General features: G+C 43.7%; 1 protein-coding gene across 2 annotated transcripts in view; it reads right to left on the bottom strand.

The window, feature by feature from the left end:
• COPS2 (COP9 signalosome subunit 2) overlaps nt 1-18919 on the bottom strand; it is a 221018-nt gene extending 202099 nt beyond the window's left edge. The window contains exon 1 of one of the 2 annotated variants that reach the window (XM_069222508.1): nt 18661-18919. In XM_069222508.1, coding sequence (XP_069078609.1) covers nt 18661-18714 — 54 coding nt within the window. In that variant the 5' untranslated portion in view covers nt 18715-18919. The remainder of the gene's footprint in view (nt 1-18660) is intronic. The other variant, XM_069222507.1, reaches the window with a different exon arrangement.
• Between the last annotated feature and the right edge of the window lie 1719 nt (nt 18920-20638).

Here is a 20638-nt window from a genome sequence, read left to right on the forward strand (position 1 = left end):
AATGAGATACAGGGCCATATGTACGAAAGCTTTTTCCCATAGACACAGAATGGGTAAAATCCTTTGGTAAATTTGGCCCATAGTGTGCACATAGTCCAGGAGTTCCCCAAGAGACTTGACAGAGTCAATAATAGATAATTCTATTGCTCTATTTGTGGTAGTGTGGTCAAACAGTTAGGCTTATTAGAGGGTAGTGTTAAACATTTGTTGTACAGACACACACACAATAAGAGAAACACACACTCAATAACTTAACTCCAGACCAATAGGTTTTTATATAGAAAAATATTCTTTTGTTACTTTATTACTAGAACCCCAAGATTCAGTTCAGAAATGATTACTGCTACAGGTAAGTACCCAACACAGACGTCAATGTAACTTTGTTTCACTTTAGCAAAGAGAACAGTTTTTACGTAAACAGAGAATTTTTATTTCAAAAGGGGACACAGCGCAATTTTAAGCGCAGTTCCTGGGGAAAGAAAATAAAGTACAGTTTTAGAGATAAGTACATGACTTACAGTTCCAGTCTCTAGGTTGTAGGTAGCCCACCATTGGGGATTCAAGTCAAACCCAAACACCCACCACCAGCAACAAGGGGCCAGCTGGGTGCAGAGGTCAGTAAGGACCCACGGCTCGGGGGGCAGACCAGGGGGGGATTAGAGGAGCACTGGAAGGGCCCCACGTAGGCACCAATCCCACACCCTGGGGCGACCTGGGGCAGGGTGCAAACATGATGTCGGGTTTCCAATGAAACTCTGAGGGGACCCCAGGGGGGTCACTCAGGTGCTGCAGGCAAAGTCTGGGGGCGTAGGGTGGGATCTCGGGCACACCACATGTCGGGCAGGGAAGAGGGCCACCTGTTAATCGTTGCTGCACCGGGTGTTGATTCCTCTAAGGCCTGAGGGCTGCAGGTGAAGTGGGTCCTTTAGCATCTGTTATCTTCGTCCAGGGCAGTCGCGGTCAGAGGGGTCCTCAGGATTCCCTCTTCAGGTGTCGTCGTGGAGGGGGGGAGAGGTCAACTCAGGGTGGGCACTTGGTCGCCAGGTGGTCCTTTCTGGTCAGTTGGGCCACCTGGACTTGGCCAAGGGCATTGGGTGCAGAGTGGTTAGGACTCGCGCTTCTGGAGTGAGGTGGGAGTCCTTCAGAAGAGGTTTCTTCTTCTGTTCTTCTTTGGACAGGGCCGCTATCCACGGGAGTTCTTGATCCTCTGCGATGCAGGTAGTCCTCTGGAGGTTTGTCACAGGTCGATGGACCTGCAGGACGCGCTTCTTTTCTTCTGCAGGTTCACTGAAGCCGGAGACGGGCAGGTAGGGCTGAGGCCAAGTCAGTTGCTGTCTCCTTTCCTTCTCTGCTGGGGTTTCAGCTAAGCAGTCCTTGTTTTTCTTGTGAGGTTGTCAGGAATCTGACTAGACTGATTCAGGGAGCCCTTAAATACAAGATTTAGGGGTGTTTTAGGGGTCAGAGGGCAGTAGCCAATGGCTACTGTCCCTGAGGGTGGCTACACCTTCCTTCTGGCCCTGATGCTCCAAACCAAGATGGAGGATTCTGCAAGGAGGGTGTCACTTCATCTCTGGACACCTTAGGGGTGGTCCTGGCTGAGGTGGTGATTCCTCCTTGTTCCCAATTATCCCTCTGGATTTGCCGCCAAAAGTGAGGGCTTTGTCCGAGGGCTGAGCATCTCCAGCAGCTGGTGTGTCCTGGGGCACTGTAACACGGGGCCTGAGCCTTTGAGGCTCACCGCTAGGTGTTACAGTTCCTGCAGGGGGAGGTGTGAAGCACCTCCACCCAGTGCAGGCATTGTTTCTGGCCCCAGAGAGCACAAAAGCACTCTCCCCAGGGTGTCAAACTCATCTCTCAGTGGCAGGCTGGCACAGACCAGTCAGTCCTGCAATCAAGGATTGGGTAAAATACAGGGGGCATCTCTAAGATGCCCTCTATGTGCATTTTTTAATAAATCCAACACTGGCATCATTGTGGGTTTATTATTGTGAGAAGTTTGATTTCAAACTTCCCAGTATTCAGTGTAGCCATTATGGAACTGTGGAGTTTGTTTTGACAAACTCCCAGACCATATAATTAATATGGCCACACTGTACTTACAATGTCTCTGTAGGGGCATATTGCTCATACAGCTATGCCCTCACCTGTGGTATAGTGCACCATGCCTTAAGGCTTGCTAGAGGGGTGACTTACCTATGCCACAGGCAGTGTTTTGTGTGCATGGCACCCGGATGGGGGTGCCATGGCAACTTTACCTTTTTCTCCCCACCAACACACCCAATCTGGAATAGCAGTGTGCATGTGTTAGGTGAGGGGCCCTTCATGGTAGCACAACATATGCTGCAGCCCTTAGGGACCTTCCCTGGTCACAGGGCCCTTGGTACCTTTTACAAGGGACTTATCTGTGTGCCAGGGGTGTGCCAATTGTGGAAACAATGGTACATTTTTTGTGAAAACACTGGTGCTGGGGCCTGGTTAGCAGGGTCCCAGCACAATCTCAGGCAAAAAGTGCGTGTGGGGGAAACTGCAACAAGGGCTGGGTACACAGACACAGACAGAGACACACACACACACTCCTTAAATGTGAGCAGTCGAAGGAGAGAAGCCAGCCAATTACAGAGCTGGTACAGGCCAAGATACCCCTCTGTTTAACTCAGTTTGGCTATTTGAGGTAATTAGCTAAACAGGTGCAACCAGATGACCCTGCCACAGCCTTCTGCTGACTCTACTGGAGTCCCAGGTGACAGTTTTAAGAAACTCTTTTCTAGCTGACTGCCTGTAGTATTGTTCAATTCACAGACACAAACAAATGCAGGAAGCAGCAGAAATCAGCTCTGCACAACCCCTACCTTTAAGACCATTACTTCTCTGGCTTAGCATTTAGCGGTAGTCAGTGCAGTATTGCACTAAAATATTAGCTAACTCACTCAAACGTGTGTGCTGAAGGTACTGATCACAATAACATTGTAGGAATGTACTTCCTTCTTCAACTCTTTAATTTTTCTCAGTTACTGAACAGAAGTTGCACATTGCAAAATATTTACATGCATCTTTATTAGAATGCCGAACAGTCAATGGAAATTTAACAGGATGGCACATGAGTTTATTTCATATCAGCAGTTTTGTGTTTGAAAGATCAAAATAGTTTCTGCACAGCACAGTTTGTGTTTAATACAGCAAGAGTAAATAAGGTCCAATGTTTTGGATTTCTTCTGTTGAACTAAAGTTACATATAGGTTCGTGGACCTAGGGATGATGACGTTACAATAAGATCCCTAACCAGAGACTAGGGCCCTCTTTATAATCCTGCGGTCTTAAGACGCTAGGGTCTCGGTGGTGGCTGGACCGCTGCCAATATAGCGGTCTGACTGCCACATTACGACCGCGCCAGTAGCATCGCAGTCGGAACGGCAGCACTGCCAGTTTTTCTCTACAAGCTGGGCTAGCGGTCCTAATATCTCCCTTCTCCACCAGCGGTTTCATGTCGGTAGCACTGCCATGAAAAGGCTGGCTGAGGCGGGGTGCTGTTGTACCCTATGAACTTCAGCATTGCTGATGGCTCGATTAGGAGCCGGAGATAATGCTGTAGGTTGTTTCAGGCTGGGCCAGCTGGCGGAAACTCGGTTTCTGCCCACTGACCCTGCGGGAAACTCGTAAGGGAGCCCGCGGGGAGGCAGCTGCATTAGCAGCAACCTGCCCATCAGGACTTCAGCAGATGGGCTTTTCCGTCAGCCAAAGTCATAATCGACCCCTAAATTTCTTATTTCCAAGACTTAACAATTTGCAATGAATTGCACTAGTTGTCAAAAAGGATACTTTTCATTGTTTTTACGTTTTTTATGAGTTAGTTAGTGCAGCAAAACCCAGAGGTATCAGCGCACTTTACATTTAACAAATATTCAACAATGAACAGCACATCAGTTACAAAAAGATATTGTCCAGACATAGCAATCTACATATCGTGGGACAATCTAGTGATAAAACATGACATTATTTAGAGAATCAGGGAGCAGTGAGGATAGTGGATGAAGTGAAGAGACAGATCAAAAGGGTTAATGTAGCCAAATGTGGCAAGCCAAACCTTTCAGCATAATGTTGCAAGAAAGACTGCATCTGAACATGAGCTCATTCAAGAAGCATGATTCATAGCTGGTGAATTTCTTTAGGAAGTGACCCCTTAGGGCAGTGGTTCCCAACCCGTGGTCCAGGGACAACTTGAGGTCCGCGAAACTTCCCCAGGGGGTCCACAACTGCTTAGAAAATTAAATAATATTAACATATTAGGTTCCCAGCTTTCAGTAATGACTCAGTGGGGGGTTCCCAACAAGCATTTTATGATACTTTTAATGTTTGTAATCTTGCACAGAGCAATGGCTGTGAAAGTAAACACACCAGCAGGTCATCTGTTCATGAGCAGTAAAAATGAAGATGGCTAATGCCGTATAATGGAAAGTTATATGGCTGGTGTTTTTTCCATTTGTAGGGTTTAGCTTTATGACATGCGGATCCATTAATGCCAAGGTATTGTAGGCATTTCATGAAAAGGCATGTGGCCTGGTAAACAGCAGACACACGTTGTTGCCAAGTACCGTTGTGATGCATGGTAAAAGTGAATCTGGAAAAATGAAACTTTCTAATGCTACTACCCCTTGTCCCCTTCACTTCTATTGGGCAGGTTTTTAAGGGTGATGCCTCAGGGCTGTAATGCAAGGGCATTCTTTAGTGCTCTGAACAGTAGGCATTCACTTACAAGAACAAGAGGTGAGTGTTGCTGCTGTTGCGTGAGCTAGTTAGTGGTGGGTTCTAAATCACTCATACCTTCGTACCCAAAGGCATCCTCTCAAGTTTGCTAATGCACACCATCTCCCATTTAATTTACCACATACAATAACTTATTCACTGTTACTACACAAATACTCCCAAGACACTGACAATGAAGTACTACATAAAAAGGTCAATTGTATTCAATTTGTAAACGCTTCATTCATTCTTAAGCTCTGAAGACAGCCATTTAAGTGAAGTTATGCCATTTGTTTCTTTGTCATGCCTCATTTTCAGTTTGGGAGCACTGAAATAAAAGGTCTTCAACATCACAATTAGCAACATACAAGAATAAACAAGTATTGGTTAATGATTGTGGAAAAGAATCATCATTCTCATCAGATATTTGTATAGTGCTAGACAAAAACAAAAATTAGACGATGCACAGAATGCGAGAAAATACCTCTCAAAATAGCCAGGTTTCAAAGTGTTTCCAAAATGTTTATAGCAAACCACGATCCCTTTGGTGCCCTAGGAGGGCACTCCACAAAGCACAAGCCTGAGCATAAAAAGCCCACCGGCTTTTGGGTTTCGGTTACATAACAGGAGCATGCTGCTCAACTTAACAGTCTAACGGGAAGGATGCAAGTAGTCATCAGTCTGTTTTAGTCATAGGATCTTATCTCATTGTGCAAAAGGGTTAATACCTTAAATGCGTTTCTACCTTATACTAGAAGACAATGCAACACTTTATGCATTACTGTGGATTTGTTAGTCACTGCCCGGGCCACAAAGCTCTCCAATACCTGCATATTTTTGTATATTTTATTTTTTTTTTGTCCCAAGAGGGATCGCAGTGATCCATTTTAGAACTTATAATAGCCATGGTCATCTTTGCTCTCTCTCTAAATGAGAAATTCTTCTGAACAGTGTCAGTAATAAAATTATGCAATACCGACACAGGGCTGGCTATAAGCGATATTTCAAAATGAAAATACCCTTAAAACCTGGAGTTTACTTTTGGTGCTGATGACCATTTTTCACAATATGCTATTGTGGTGTAGGGATTTGAAGATTCAGGGCTATTAGGTTTGGTATAGTGCCTTCACCTGAAACAAATTGCATTTTTGATTGCCATGTTGAGTCAAATCATCAGGCAAAACTAACATGCTCTGGATACGAATATCAACAGACAACTAAAAGACTGAAAGGGCTGATGAAGGTGTTGGAGATCAACATTAAAAATCAAGAGTAACTGAAAAGAGGTTTGTGTTTGAACTACTTTCTGCCTGTTTCAACACTCCCATCAACTCCATGAGCCTATTTAACAGGTAGGAGTGGCCAGTGTTGCTGAATGCATCTGTCAAATACCATATCAATAAGACAGATGGATTAGTTATAATTAGTATTTTGAAAATGGCTGTCAATGTGGATTCTCCAAGAGATATGGTGAGAGAATCTGGATTTCATTAAAGACAGACTAGCATTATGCATTAATCTTTTATTGCTACTCCATGTGCAGCCACTTAAGGCAACATTTAACCACACTCAAAACTCTAGAACTAGAATGAATATGTCAGTTTACATAAACTCCAGCCCGGCAGCTATCTTCTGCTTGCATCTGGTCTGTAGCCTACCATTGCCAATGTAGAAAAACTTGAATTAAACAGATAATATTGAAATGTTAAATTTTTTTTATCTCGCTTCCTTCCATGTAGGACTTGAATTTGTGTACTCTTTTTCTTTCAAGTCATCCTTTGCAATTGCTGATTATATTTCAGAAAAATTAAAGTGATTACTAACCATCATCAGTAATCTGAAAATTGCATAAACCCAAAATTAAATTACATACTATGTGTAAACATCAAAAGCATACATGTTTCACTCTCCTCCCAAACAGTGTCTTTAATAACATCCTGATTCTCTCCACACTTCACTTGGAGAATGTACATTTCATGTCAAGACCGAAGGCTATCATTATGCATGTTCAAAGTTGCAAATAGCCACAGACTAAACATGCTCTATTCGATTAAAATAATACCACACAAACACATCTGCATTCAACCAATCTACAGCTTTTAAAATCTCCTCCTCCTGCCACTGTTGATCAGTACGAATTAACAATCCTATAGTTTAATCCCTTTTCATACAAAGATGAGGAAAAAAAAAAAATAGATAAATCTATAGATGTCGTCTCCACGGGATCCAGATACCTTTCCATGCACCAACGCCCCGACTCTTCCATGCTCCAACATGACGTTTCCTGGTTTCTGGAGCCGAGGAGTCTTTCAGCAATTTCTGAGCCTATTCCGAAAGGCCTTAAAAGTGCTCTTCTCCTCTGAAATCTTTTAAACAAGAAGATTCGAAAGCCCCTCCTGCTGCCAAAGGATGAATCTCGTCTATACGGTCATAGCAACATTTCTTCTGAAAGCTGTAACAAAAATGGTTCTTCCAACACAAACTCTAATAATCCTGGAAACCGTGGATGAGCTGTCCAAAAAGGAGTGATCAGAACTATCTGACACCTCTGCTTCCTCAACAACAATACTCTCTGAATTATTGCAAGTGGAGAAAAAGCATACTCCTGCCAACTTCTCCAATCCCACTGAAAAACATCCACTGCCTGTGCTAGTGTATCTGGCCTCCAACTGTAGTATCGCTACAAATGGATTATCGACCTTAGAATCAAACAAACCCACCCACATAGGGCCCCCAATTTTCCTGAAAATTCAAACATCCAACTTCTAATCTCTTAGATATCTTATAAACCTATTTTGTGTTCCAGACAATAACTCTAAATCTCCTTTGCCAACACTGTCAGATTCTTGGACTTGCCGCCACCCAATATGTTTATATAATGATCTGCTGAGACTTTGCACATCTTCAAAACAAACAAAAAAACTTGTAGTTCCTCAAAAAACTTGCCAAAACTCTGTAATGCCAAAAGACATGCCCTCATCTCCAATCCATTTATGATTTCTCTACTCTCCTCCCAAGACCATCTGCCACCTGTTTCCTTTTGTTATAAACATGCTCCCAAACCATGAGGACTGTCTGTCTCAAGAACATATTCTGGACATATTCAGAAGACTGTTCACCAATTCCAGGCACCAACATTTTCCAGCCACCAATGCAGATCCTCCTCGTAGCCATACCCAAAGCCCTTTCTCAAACCATCTGCCTTTAATCCTTGCAAGGCCCTGTAACGTAGGGGCCCTGGAAAGCCCATCTGAAAACCTATAATACTTGCAGAGTGCTTAAAGTAACAAAGCATCTCCTCAAAACTTATTTCACTTCCGTCTTTATTTTCACAACTTTCTTATCTGGTAAACTCACTGCTTCAGAATTTACTTGAAAGCCCAGAAAACACAAATTCTGATATGGCACTAACACTAACTTCTCCATGTTGACAAGGAAACCAAGAACTTGTGAAAGTAGGCCTGGCATCCTATACCAATCTTTCCCCTTTGTGGAAAGAAACCAGTGACAGAGTGGAAACCTCTGACTGATGCACGTCCTTGAGTTTGACAGTTGGACTTGCTGAAACCTCGAATGGAGAAACATTCCCTTGCTCCAGCCCTTTAAATAACTTGTCCCCCAAACAAGTTTGTTAATGAAAACTGAGCCTTTTCTAACCTTTTGAAGACTGACACATATTTTCCGACACCCTTAACCAACCCTTCTCCAAAGAGAAGTCCTTTTGGGTCCTCACTAGGATCTTTTCTGCAAAATCCCCTAATTTGGGACTAATTCTCATAAGTATTGCCTTCCTTCTTTCAGCCACTAGTGCTGCGTTAGTGTTTCTTAGGAAACACGCTGCCCTCTGACTCCATTCTCTCAATCAGTCTATGTCTACAGAAACACCCTTAGATATAACCTCTTCCACTATGTCCATAATCCTGGCTAAAGGACCAATGACGTCTAGAAGCCTCCACAGAGAATGCTTTAGTAACTTTTTTTAAACCCTTTCTAGGATCTCTGCCCAATTTAAGATTAGGGTCCAGACCAGGTGTAGCGCATGCTTTATTATTAATAACTGGCCTAGAACATTCAGCCCTCTTTATAGCCCTGTCCTCTTTTCCTAGGGCTCTTCGTATCCAAAGCTTTATGAACTCAGCTATGAGTGAACAGGCACCAATCTGTGCTTCTCAGGTGTCTGCCCATATCTGGGCTTAACATCTTAATGCCCTGTGGGTCTCTTGTGATTCCTTTCTCCTTCTGTATCTTGTCATTGTCCAGATACCAACAATCTTCCCCATATGCCTAAAAAAACAAAATTCACAGAAGTCTTCAATGTATGAATCTTCATCATCAGCACAGCGAATCCTCACTGCACGCATCCAGGAGGATGTGGACAACGGAATGCAGGCACTTTGCGCACACAAGAGTTCAACTAGCTCCAATTCAAACAGCACTGAGACAGGATAAACAGGAACCAACACTGTGGCCAAAAATACACCTAATAGCTAAATTTCTATCTTCTATTTTTTTAACTGGCCACTTCAACTAACAATTGTGTTAACAAATGTTTTTAGAGAGGAATATTCAATATATTTAACTGATACTGAGCAGCAATCGAAAGAGAAAAATGCCCACTGGGCTGGTGTTTATACAAATTGGCATTCATTCTAATTCTAGAGGTTTGAGTGTGGTTAAAAAGTTCCTTTAAGGGGCTCCACAAGGAATAGCAAGAAAAGATAAATCCATAATGATGGCCTTTCGTCTTGACATTAAATAAAGGAGTGCCTTTCCTGTTCTTCCTGGGCAAAAACCTGACGGTTATTCTCCCAGATACTGTTAATATTTAGAAATGCTTGAAGGTGCATTCTGCCTTTTTTTTCAAGAATTCTTAACACCAGGAGTGTTTTTTATTTTATTTTTATTTGAGTAACCGATGCTCGTTTCAGAAAGTTCAGAATCACTCCTGTGCCAAATGTAACTGTACTCTGTAGTTACATTGAAAGGACATGGGTTCACAGGGCACTTAGCCAGAGTTAGGTTACTTACCATCAACTTTGCTACAATTATTTGAAACCAAAAGATAAACTACTGGAACTACTACCATGCCTCATCGTAATCAGCCATCTCCTTACATTTTGAGGACATTCTTGGTCCCATGCCTGGGTGGAAAGAAAACTATATTGATTGAGAAGACTGATTCAAACCTCATGCTCATCAGAACAATTACAATCAACTGACAACTGGATGCAAACCAGAAACCTAAAAAGTGAATAAGAAACGTTCGTAGCATTCATCCATGAGCAAACACGGACTTGATAATGACATTCCGTGTAGGTCATATTTAAGGTTTGAACCAGTTGAAAAATAAAACGTTTAGGCGTAGCTTCTTTCAATTACTCTTGTACGGAATGCATGCTTCACCCATAACGAAATATCTAGTGTATGCAAATTGGGTTGGTAAAGTGTGAAACAAGTCCTCCCTTGCCTCTACTATGCAACAGTCTCCAAGGAAACCTGAATCCCCGACTAGAACACCGCACATCGGAGTGACTCAGTTAAATACTACCTGAAACAATTAACAGGTCATTCAAAAGAAGCAAAGGGGAAAACAAAGATGTAATACTCTGCTATGCTGCACTAGGACATTGTTAGACTCTCTTAGTTGTGCGAATGATGTAATTCACCAGAACCCATTACTGCAAGCTCAAATACAGTGTCACATAATCGAGACTTAGCTAGAAGGAAGCATGAAATCTGTCACATAGGTGTCTGCTAGTAATGGGATCTGATGAAGCCTCTCGGGTGTGGGAAAGAAGCCTACACTAAACAGACGTCATAAGATGAAGTTAGGGTAAGGATTCCACACGGAGGAATATTATTAGACCTACGATCAATCAGGGCATTAAACAGAATACATTCTTCCCGCTTCGCACAGCTCATAACCCCACCCACCTAAACGTGTAACCCCCACAGCTGATTCAGTGATGGCAGTACACAGCACAAAATGCATGAGGGGGCGGGGTTGTTTCTTTGGCCAGCTCTCCTGGGTTAATCCTGGCTTCAACCCTATTCATTTCTACAAGACCTGTGTTCAACCCCTACACAACAGGTAGGGGGCTGTGTTCAGTCCCCACCTCAAGCACACCCTGTAGCCCCATAGGCAAGATGTGGCGAGCTGTGAGAGATGGCCAGCTCTCCAACAGCGCCAGGAGATCTAAAGGCAGACGGGTGCGTCCAGGCCTGAGTGCAATGCGGCCCAGAGGTGAAGCGTGGGAGGCAGGGAAGCATTAGGCTGCGGCATTGTATGTTGCATGGAATAGGCCAGCGTTAGGTCAAAGCAGCTTGTGCTCAATGCTGTGACTTCCTGTAGGAAGCTGGCTTGGTGTGTGGTGAGCACCTATGGTGTTATCACCTTATAGCAAGCCCAGGTATCCCCTATGAGTGAGGTGTAGGCAGTGACTAGGGCTCTCTAAAGGTAGCTGTGGATGAGTAGCCAAGACTTACTTAGCACTTACACACATGAAAGAACAACACAGTGTTACCAAAATAAAGGTACTTTATTATGGTAACACAAATATTAAAATACTGAATAGGCAATACTCCAATGGGAGGTGAGTAAACACACTAGTATGTACTCAGAAGTCAGTGATCAGCATAGAAAGCAATCGCAAAAGGTTACAACAATAGCAAATAGTGAAGGTCCCGTGGGAGACCAAACCACATACTAATTAAGTTGAATGTGAAAGGCAGTCCCCCACCCAAGAAAGTGTAATCGGTAGAGGGTAGCTGGAGGAACTAGGAACCCCAGAAGGTAAGTACCTGGTGCCCCCCAGCGACTAGAAGATAAGAGGTAAGTACCTGGTTTTCCCCAAAACCAACAGGAGGACTTTAGGAAAGGACTGTGCAAGACCCAGACAAGACTGGAAGGAACCAAATGTGGATCCTGACACAGGAGGACCTGCAAAGGAAAAGGAAGGGGACCAAGACCAGTTCGCGTTGGAGTGTCCGGTGGTGGCAGGAGCCACTACCCACCCTTCTGTGGATGTAGGACCAGGTCGACAGTGGCTGAATAAAGTCAGCAGTGCAGCACATGAGCAGAAGAGGAGTGCCAGAAGCGATGCAGGTGATGTCCCACGTTGGAGGTCAGTAAGTGATGCTGGAAAACCACCAACAAGCATTGGCAAATGCAAGTGTCAGTGAAGAAGGTTTTGCATGGCTGAAGAGGACCAGCAATGTCCAGGGGACTCAACCCAAGGGGGGGAGTCCAAGGTGACCCTCAGCAGCTGGGAGAGTCCCAAGAAGAGAAGGCAGCCCCCACAGGCAATCCACTGACAGCAGGCATAGGAGTCGCAGTGAGGCCCACTCAGCACACCTGAAAAAGAGTCCCATGTCGCTGGACCAGCAAGCAGGAGACTGTGCTTTGCGGGGAAGAGTGCTGGAGGACAGGCTACATAGAGCCTGAAGATCCCTTGGAGAAGGAACAAACAAGCCTTGATAGCTGCAAGAGTCGCTGTGCACAGGGCTACTGTCCTTCAAGGAGAGTCAAGGGATTACCGTCTCCCACCTGGACAGCTGGTAGAGAGGACCAGAGGGACCAGAGGGACCAGAGGCACTGCAGGGTCAAAGAGGGGTTACCCCCCTCTCTCTATAATAGTCCTTATAAAGGGCAGCAAAGCAAATCACAAGGAAACTGCCATGTCCACGGCAGTGGAAGATGGGTTTGAACTGAATAACTCTTTAGCCCTTAGGTTAAGCAACGGTGAGCTGACGGCCTAAACGAAACCACTAACTTCCGACCAGCACCCTTACAACAAGAATTAGGAACATTTCCAAGACTGGAGTCAGAAGGATTGAATGGCACATTCTTTTTGTTAGATTCGGAAGTTCTCAGCAGCACCTAATCGCCATAACCAATGCAATAATACTTTATACTGGCAAACTTGACATTCTATTTAAATTTTGCAGTCACTTGCCACCTCTATAATGGCAATAGACAGCAAACTGGACAACTTAAATGTGTTAATTAAGAGGGCCCAGGCGAGGCTGGAACAGAAGTACAGATATGCCAATGCATCCCCCTTTCGGATAAACTAACAGAATTATCAGGTATTATGTTGGCAATAGTAGTTGACTTTAAAAAGGAATCAGAGCAACTAAACCATAGCAAGACTGTAATAATTAATGTCCAGTGATCCCAGATGAGGAATGACATGTCATAAGCGCATGTCAAGAACTGCCCACTTCAAACGAAAGTCAGAATCAGTTGCCCAGCACGGAAGCGGAGCCATTTCAACTCGTCCTTTCCAGAAAGAACAAATAACGTTTGAGAAAAGTGGGAAACAACCATGGTTTGCAAATCAGTCAGCTTGGGCTCCCTAGACCCTCAGTGGACAGGAGCATACAAGGGATCAAGGATACGGGTTGGGTCAATCAGAGAAGGCAAAACAGGTCTTCAACAGCCTGGACACTAGGGAGAGCCTAGGCAAAATAGCAACAAATGGACAGCCAGTGAGGACCCACCATTTGGTTACACCCTGCTTCTAATATCACGGCTTACAGGGAGAGTGCGGGGGCAACAACCTCAAATGGCGGAGAACAAAATAAAGAAACAGCAATAAATGATCGGGAAAAGGTAAAGAAAATATACATGGAGGAAATGCAATAGGGAGAATCCTAGGCAGTGGTAGATGCCCGGAGTACGAGATGCGTGGAGTACCCCAACCTTACGATCCTGGCTCAAAACCGTTTGCCCTTAACCTCAAGCTTAACTGAATTTTCTAAAGCATCATCACTCCAGGATCCCGGAATGCAATGAGACTGGAGTATTACAACAGGAGCTGGATTGGCCTATTTAGTGAGATACTGCCTGTCAATTGTCTCTCTGCAGAGGCAAAGCGTTGGAATTTTGCTGATGCACCGCTTAAGTCTATATCGCACTAATCAAGAAAGTACCCAACATCAACGCCTTAAGGAGGAGGCAGCAAATTATTATAAACATACACAGTCTCATATTTTTTGCCCAAACTATAAATCACAGCACTCCTGGGACATTCTAAACAGGGCCAACATAGTGAAGATGTGTAATCGTATTCAGGGTCTTGGGTCCATAAACAGTAAGGATGTGAAATACGTGGCTTTTTTTTAACATCTAAAAATGGTAAACTCAACAAGGGCACTAAGGTGCACTTCTGTAGTGCTGAAGTTGTCCAGCAGTTAGTGGTAAAAGCAAAAGTGCTCGAAAATTGGGGGATTAAGTTGATTAAACACGAATTTGAAAAATATTAATTCTTCTTAAAACCACAAGTGGTCAATGCCACAGATGGAAGGAGCTTGAAAATATATATTGACCAGTGAAAGATGTCTCAGTTCTTTGTTAGCTTGCACTAATCTAATTTTGTGTAACGTTGCAGGGGCCAGCAAGCTGGCCCAGGACCTGCTTCAGGAACAGTTTTTGAGATAATTTGACAAAATGTGCCTCTAGGAAACCTGGTGAACGGCTGAGCAACCACTTGCAGGCTATGTTAAATGAATAATTTATTCTACAGATAATAAAATCTAATACAATTAAAACAGAGAAAAGAACAAAGATACATTTAAAATCGAAAAATGAATTCATACTAAAAACACTCCATAGTTTAAACGCACATACCATAATTAAAATTCCTGCTTAATAGTATAAAGCCATCGATGGGAATAAAAATAAAGCCAGACCACCATAGCCCAGGACCCTACATGATACATAATAAACAGAGGGGCTTACAGTACACAAGCCCTAAAGTGCTTCAGTGCATTGAATGATCGTTAAGTTAGATACCAGTGATGGGCAGATCCCTAGATGCAAAGTTGAAGTTCAACAACATAACAAATTACAAACCAATGAGGCAAGAGTGGGGGGAAATTCCAATCATACTTATCCACTGCTCGCAGTGCCCCTAAATTTGGTTTGGGAGATTTTAATAAATTGAGTCAATAACACATTCAGCATTAAATTTGCTGGATCAAGGGACTTAATAATGGCCTGTCGGCAGGAGCGAATTCCCACTTCATTCCATTTACTCTGAAACATAGATCTATGTTCCTTAAATAGAGCTGGACACAAACAGACAACATATTCAATAGTTTTGTCCGCAATACTGCAACCTCTGCACATCACACCCTCCCCAGGAGTTAACCGCCATAGGGGTAGATGTTTCAAGAAACCCCAATCACCCATCCTTAAGGCCATAGAGGCCTCTTTCAAACGAAACCCATAAGACAAGGGGACAAATCTAGATGGAATGCCTGGCTGAAAGGCTATGTTGAATTCTCCGAACCTGCAGAGAAAATTAGGAATAAAATGAGTAGGCCTCCTTTTGGGTGGCACTATGTCTCAACTTCCAAAAATGCTAATGCTAATCAAGTTGACTTAAAGTCTGAACACATGCAGGCAGCAATGATTAATAACTGGAAATCAGGAACACGAACATCACTAATTGGTAAATTTGGAAAAGTATTAATTGACTTCAGAGTATTCGGCTACATGCTGCCTTGCTGTCGGGTATAACCTTATTCCCGACAGCACACAGCCGAACACGCCAGGAGGCAGGAAGTACATACAAGTACAGGGCTTATCATGGCCTGTGTATATTAACAGGAATTCAATTAATACTTTTCCGAATTTTGAGGACATACCTCTCTTAATATACTTCGCACTGACCATTGTACTGGCTAATTTCTTTGGAGTACACAACCTCCTGACCGGATTCGTTAAACAAATAAGCACCAGTTTAGAACCATTACAAATTTTCCATGGAATTTGTGGAACACTTATTGCCTTGATAAAGTCACTTTTGTGACGAAAACGTGTTGGCTGTCCAAATATCAAACATCTGCAATGAAGAATTATATGAATACCTGAACTGAAACTAAGTTTTCTAATAAAAAGAAGACCTGGCAACACAAGACGGATTGGTCTGAAAGACTCATTCTGGACTTTTTGTTTTATGTTCTTAACAAAGAGAGTGCTGTGGTTGCAATGTTTTGAATGCTATGTATCTACCCGGTCTTGCTGCCATGGCACAGAATGTACATCTGAAATATTTTTAACTCAATGGCATAAGAACCTGTCGACCCGACAGTACTGTTCTCCATGAAAGGGTCCTTGCTGCAAACCATAGCATGCGTAAACCAAATTTCTCTTAAAAGTGGACCAACTATTAAAAGAGACCAACACTAAAATTGAGGCAAATGAATTGTCTGGGGCCTAAGAATAATTTCCTCTTAAGAAGCACTGTCTATGGGGAAACGCCCCTATTCTGGAACAGTCGAACAAAGTCATACTGACTGTCCACTCGGGGGCCCCAAGGAGCAGACGATTCCAGAAGAAACTGTTTTGCTTATTTGCACTAATTTGGCCAACCACTGTGGTTTGGCCTGACGATAAGAGATGATTATTCAACCCTTCGAGCTGATTAACAATTTTTCCCTTGTACGTTGTTAGCATAGTTTTAGCTGGTGCGACTTGAGAATTTTTTTTGTTGTTGTTGTTGTTACACTGAAAGCTTATGTTTTACTACTTTGGATTGCTTAAGTTTAGTTTTAAATGAGAACGTCGCACAGCCGCGCGTAACCTGAGTGTGGTTTGGTGCTTTGAACACAGCTGTAGAATTGCACTTTCATGTTCATTTTCATAAAAACATGGTTGTAGAGGATACCTATTTTTAAACTTTTTTTTTTCTTAATTTCTTACTACGGTCACACAAAAGTCTAAAAGTTGTGATGAACTGCCAATGCCCTTTTGCTTTATTCTATAATGGCAGTTATTTTTTATTAACTGTGAAAATAAAGATTTAATTTGAGGTATTAAACATCCAGAGAGTTTGACGAGGTTACCCTAGTCCCACCTAATATCTTGGTTTCTCGCTACACTTGAAAGTTAGGGAGTGGTGTATCTGAGGTCCAAGAACTAATTACACATTGGCAAAGTATACATGGCACTACATATTATCATAACATCCAAGAAGGTCGTTTTAGTGCCACTTTGACGACGGCGCATTATCCTTCATAAGGTAGTTATGCTGCAGATACAACTGGCCACATTGAATACAAATAGCCTTTTGTGTTATGTGCACCCTAGTGTTAGCAACTCTTTTGTGCACTCTACTAGATAATTAAACATAACAGAACACAACTAATAATGTAATTGCATTTCTATTTTCTGTAGCAACTCTAAAAAAAAAATGAAAATATACTAGCAAAATTTAAACAAATATCTAGGAAGAACGTCGCAATTCTGTAATTCATCCACCCTCATTCTTCAAAAATAACAGTTTGCTCCCTGATAAACAAGACTCAAACACTATGAATGTCGGTTCATTAGGGGAAAATACAATGCATGCGGACGAAAATACATCCAAAACACAACCGACTGATACATCGGAAAGTCGACGGATTTCCCAAACTAAAAGGAAATGCAACCAAGTTTCAAGTGAACCTTATGCGTTACAGAAAATGAAATTTAGGAATGAGCTAAATCAAATGTTATGTCAAGCCATCCTTATAGGCCAATTATCTCAAGACATTAAGGCTAATTGTTACAACATCTTTCCCAAGTCCCCCCTCAACATACAAAGTACAGGTGAATTGCTGTGGCACTGCTTAAGAAAAGAGTAGAGTGCTGTCAGAAGTAAACATAAAAGATCCTCATTGTATAATTTGCGTGGTTCCAATAAAGAATATTACAACAATCAAAGATACTGTTAATGTATATAAATCCAATATCCGAGCAGATTACGTGATGAAACTCTTCTGGAAATAAGCTACGCTGATAACATTTGCTCATATCGCCAATTATTTAGTAGGTACAACTTTTGCATTTTTCCAAAGATTCATGTTCTGTCAACATAATAGTTCTGTTCACTTGTGTACTGCTACTGGCAGCGAGAATAGTGTTCAGAACATCCTAGTGACCTGCAGAGCACCTGCTACAATACTTAAGTGAAATAGCAGATTTTTTCAAGTGACATGCAGACAGCACACTACACTTACAAGGACCCCGGGGGCAGAACGGAGTGGCACAGATTCCCTATCGACAAAGAAGTGCATGAATATGCGAAATCAAAATCAGGCAATTGTCAGTCCCCCTTCCTGTGAGTGGTGAAGAGGGCAAGATACTCCATGTTCTCGGAGAAGCGTTGGGAGAAGCAGTCCTTGCTCGTCCCTCGGTGGGCAAGAATCAGCCTCTACTACAAAAACACAGCTAGTCCTTTCCCTGCGACAGGCAGGGGGAAAATACGTCTAGCTCCCTGGTAAAACACAGAGAACCATGCATGTGTTGCGCACGTATCTTCCAATGGTGTTTCATGGTCTATTTATAGGGGAAAGTCTAGGGGTTCTAGATCAACCTCAGTCCTGAAAAGGCTGGAAGTCTGATTGCAAAACACTGTTAGTGGACGACGAACATAGGCTCTTGCCTTCCAACGAAGACTGCATGGCAGAGACCGATGTGACTGGATAGTCAAGAGCTTCAGGGCTAGGAACCCATCTGCAAGTGTGCAGTGTCCTCCTCACCCTCTTAGCAATCTCGAAGGGGTTGGTCAATAACTGGGCCTGCAACGGACATTCGCTTACTCTGGCCGGATCCGAGCACTGATCTAGGATCACACATGAGCCATGTAGCTCTTCAAAGACTCAATAGGTCAGCCTTCTTCAGTCTGACCCTCGGCGCCTCGCAACAGGCCAAGAGCGCGCTCTGACGGAGAACTCGAAGCGCAGAAGTCGCCTCTATCCCTGATAAAGTTGTATGGACCCGGCCTGCTGTCACCGGACGTGTCTCCCCAAGGCTGGGGCAGGCCTGCGTCTGTGGCCTGTAAGCTCGACTCTCTCTCGCCGGTGTCTCCACAGCCGGGTGAACCGGTCACCAAAGGAAGTCCCCGCTTATCCCCCGTCCCCTAAACCTACCAGGTCATAGTCCTCCTCATCATCGCACATGAAATCATCCTCCATGTCAGACATCTTGGCCGGGGAAGGAGGGAGGGAGGGAGGGGAGGACTGGATTCGAGCGCTCCCACAATCCTCTGCGGTAGCGCTACAACGTGAATTATCCGGCCAGGCCACCCTAGGAACCAGTAGTCTGCTGCGTTTCTCAGTTCCGAGGGAAGCCGAATTCTCTGTAACACAGACGAGAAAGAGACCGCCCAGACAGGGCACTTCACTGGCGATCAGTAGAGGAGGGAGGGCCCGCATGACGGCTCATTACCACATGACCTGTCAAATCCACGAGGTCCTCTTTTGTGACAGTAGAAACCAAAGAAATACTTTACGCACTCCAGGAATACTTAAACGGCGGTGTTCCGCTCTCTTATTCCTCTGCTCAACCGTTATTTGTAATAGATGCACGTTTCTCATTAGAAGAAGTTGTAGGCGCGGTTCGGTTATAAAGAGTGCTCTTTCCCCATTGAACCTCTTAAACCTTTGACTTCACCCACATTTTTGAGGCAAAAGACTGACAGTTATGATCTGCGTCTATTAAAATTACCCAGAGAAGTTTCATAGCCTTAATTTGAAGCCTTGAAAGAGATTATGTTAGCATTTCAAGACAGGTGACTGACAAGTATTATGATGGTGGCTTGTTTTTAGGTTTTGCCTAGATAGCACATGCGCAGTTTCTTTGATGTTTGTTTTCTCTCAGTGCGCTTAGAGCCTGCCCTTTTCTTACCATTGGTTGGCTTCAGTGCCACTTATGTGCTTTCTTTTTATTCGCCACCTGCCATAGGCTTCCCTGCTCTTTGTATGTTTGCCCTTCCCATGAGTCCTTCCACTGCTCTTATTATTTAGGTGCTACTTTTTTTTTCTTTGTGTTTAAGCACTATACTGGAGGGAGTCTTTCTGCAGTCTCCCTCATGTACTTCTTCCCCTTTTGTGTCTCTCCCTTCCTCATCCCTGTTGCTTGCCTACACCCACTGCCTTCTGTTGTTGCTAGCATCATTATTTGTCCCTACTCAACCTCCCTCCTACTGTTGTTGCCTGAATTGTTGCTTATTCCCACCCGCTGTCTGTTATTGTCCTTGTTACGTGGCCCCATCCCATCTCACACTCCATTGTCTATGTTGCCCAATTCCTCCCTCCCTGTTGCTCCCTGCCCGCCGCGTCCTTGTTACACCACTCCTGCAGAGTCGTGTTAACACTACCAAATCGTTGCAATTAATCTTCAAAACAGGGTGGCACTCATGGGGACAGTGTTGGCAGCAACCAACTGTTCCCAGTATTGTGCAATGATTCAATACGAATTCTGTGTCAGGACCGAAGGCTCTGATTATGCTTCTCTTCCTTCACTTTTATTTTGACAGCAGCCAATCAGAAAGTATACACAGAAAAAACTACCAATCCCAAGTGTATCCATAACACGTGATAACCATAGAGGCAGTCCCCCTATATAACGTTGACACTCATTAAACAACCCCTTTTTCTTTGTTGCTTCGCAGCCAGTTAAGTGCTTTCTCGTTTTGTATTTATGCACGGTGTATGTCGTGGCTTGTGTTTATGCTAATAATGGTGGTTTGCGATCACGCTTTGCGTGCATTGTGGTAATCTTCCTTTTTGGTGTTTGGGAGTGTCTTTGCACCTCCCAGAGGCGGCCGCTCGGATCGCGTCTCCTTTGGTGGAGTTGGAGCAGGGGAGTGAGGACACGCGGTGATGCCGCGCAGTCTTCTTTCTATTTCCCACAGCCTATTCTACCGCGCATGTGCAGAAATCTAATATTATTGAACAAGCTGAGACGCGTGTCCTCGTCTCTTTTCAAGCGTTTGGCTGTGGGTTTTTTTCTCCCTGCATTACACCCCATGTGTGGTCTCCTTCGGGTGGCAACAATTTCTACACAGGTTGGGCCTGTTTATATTTGGGCAGAGCTCCCTCCACATCCTATAGGTGTTTTAACCTG

The sequence above is a fragment of the Pleurodeles waltl genome, chromosome 3_1 (genome assembly GCF_031143425.1).
Source record: "Pleurodeles waltl isolate 20211129_DDA chromosome 3_1, aPleWal1.hap1.20221129, whole genome shotgun sequence".
In the NCBI taxonomy this organism is placed as follows: Eukaryota; Metazoa; Chordata; class Amphibia; order Caudata; family Salamandridae; genus Pleurodeles; species Pleurodeles waltl.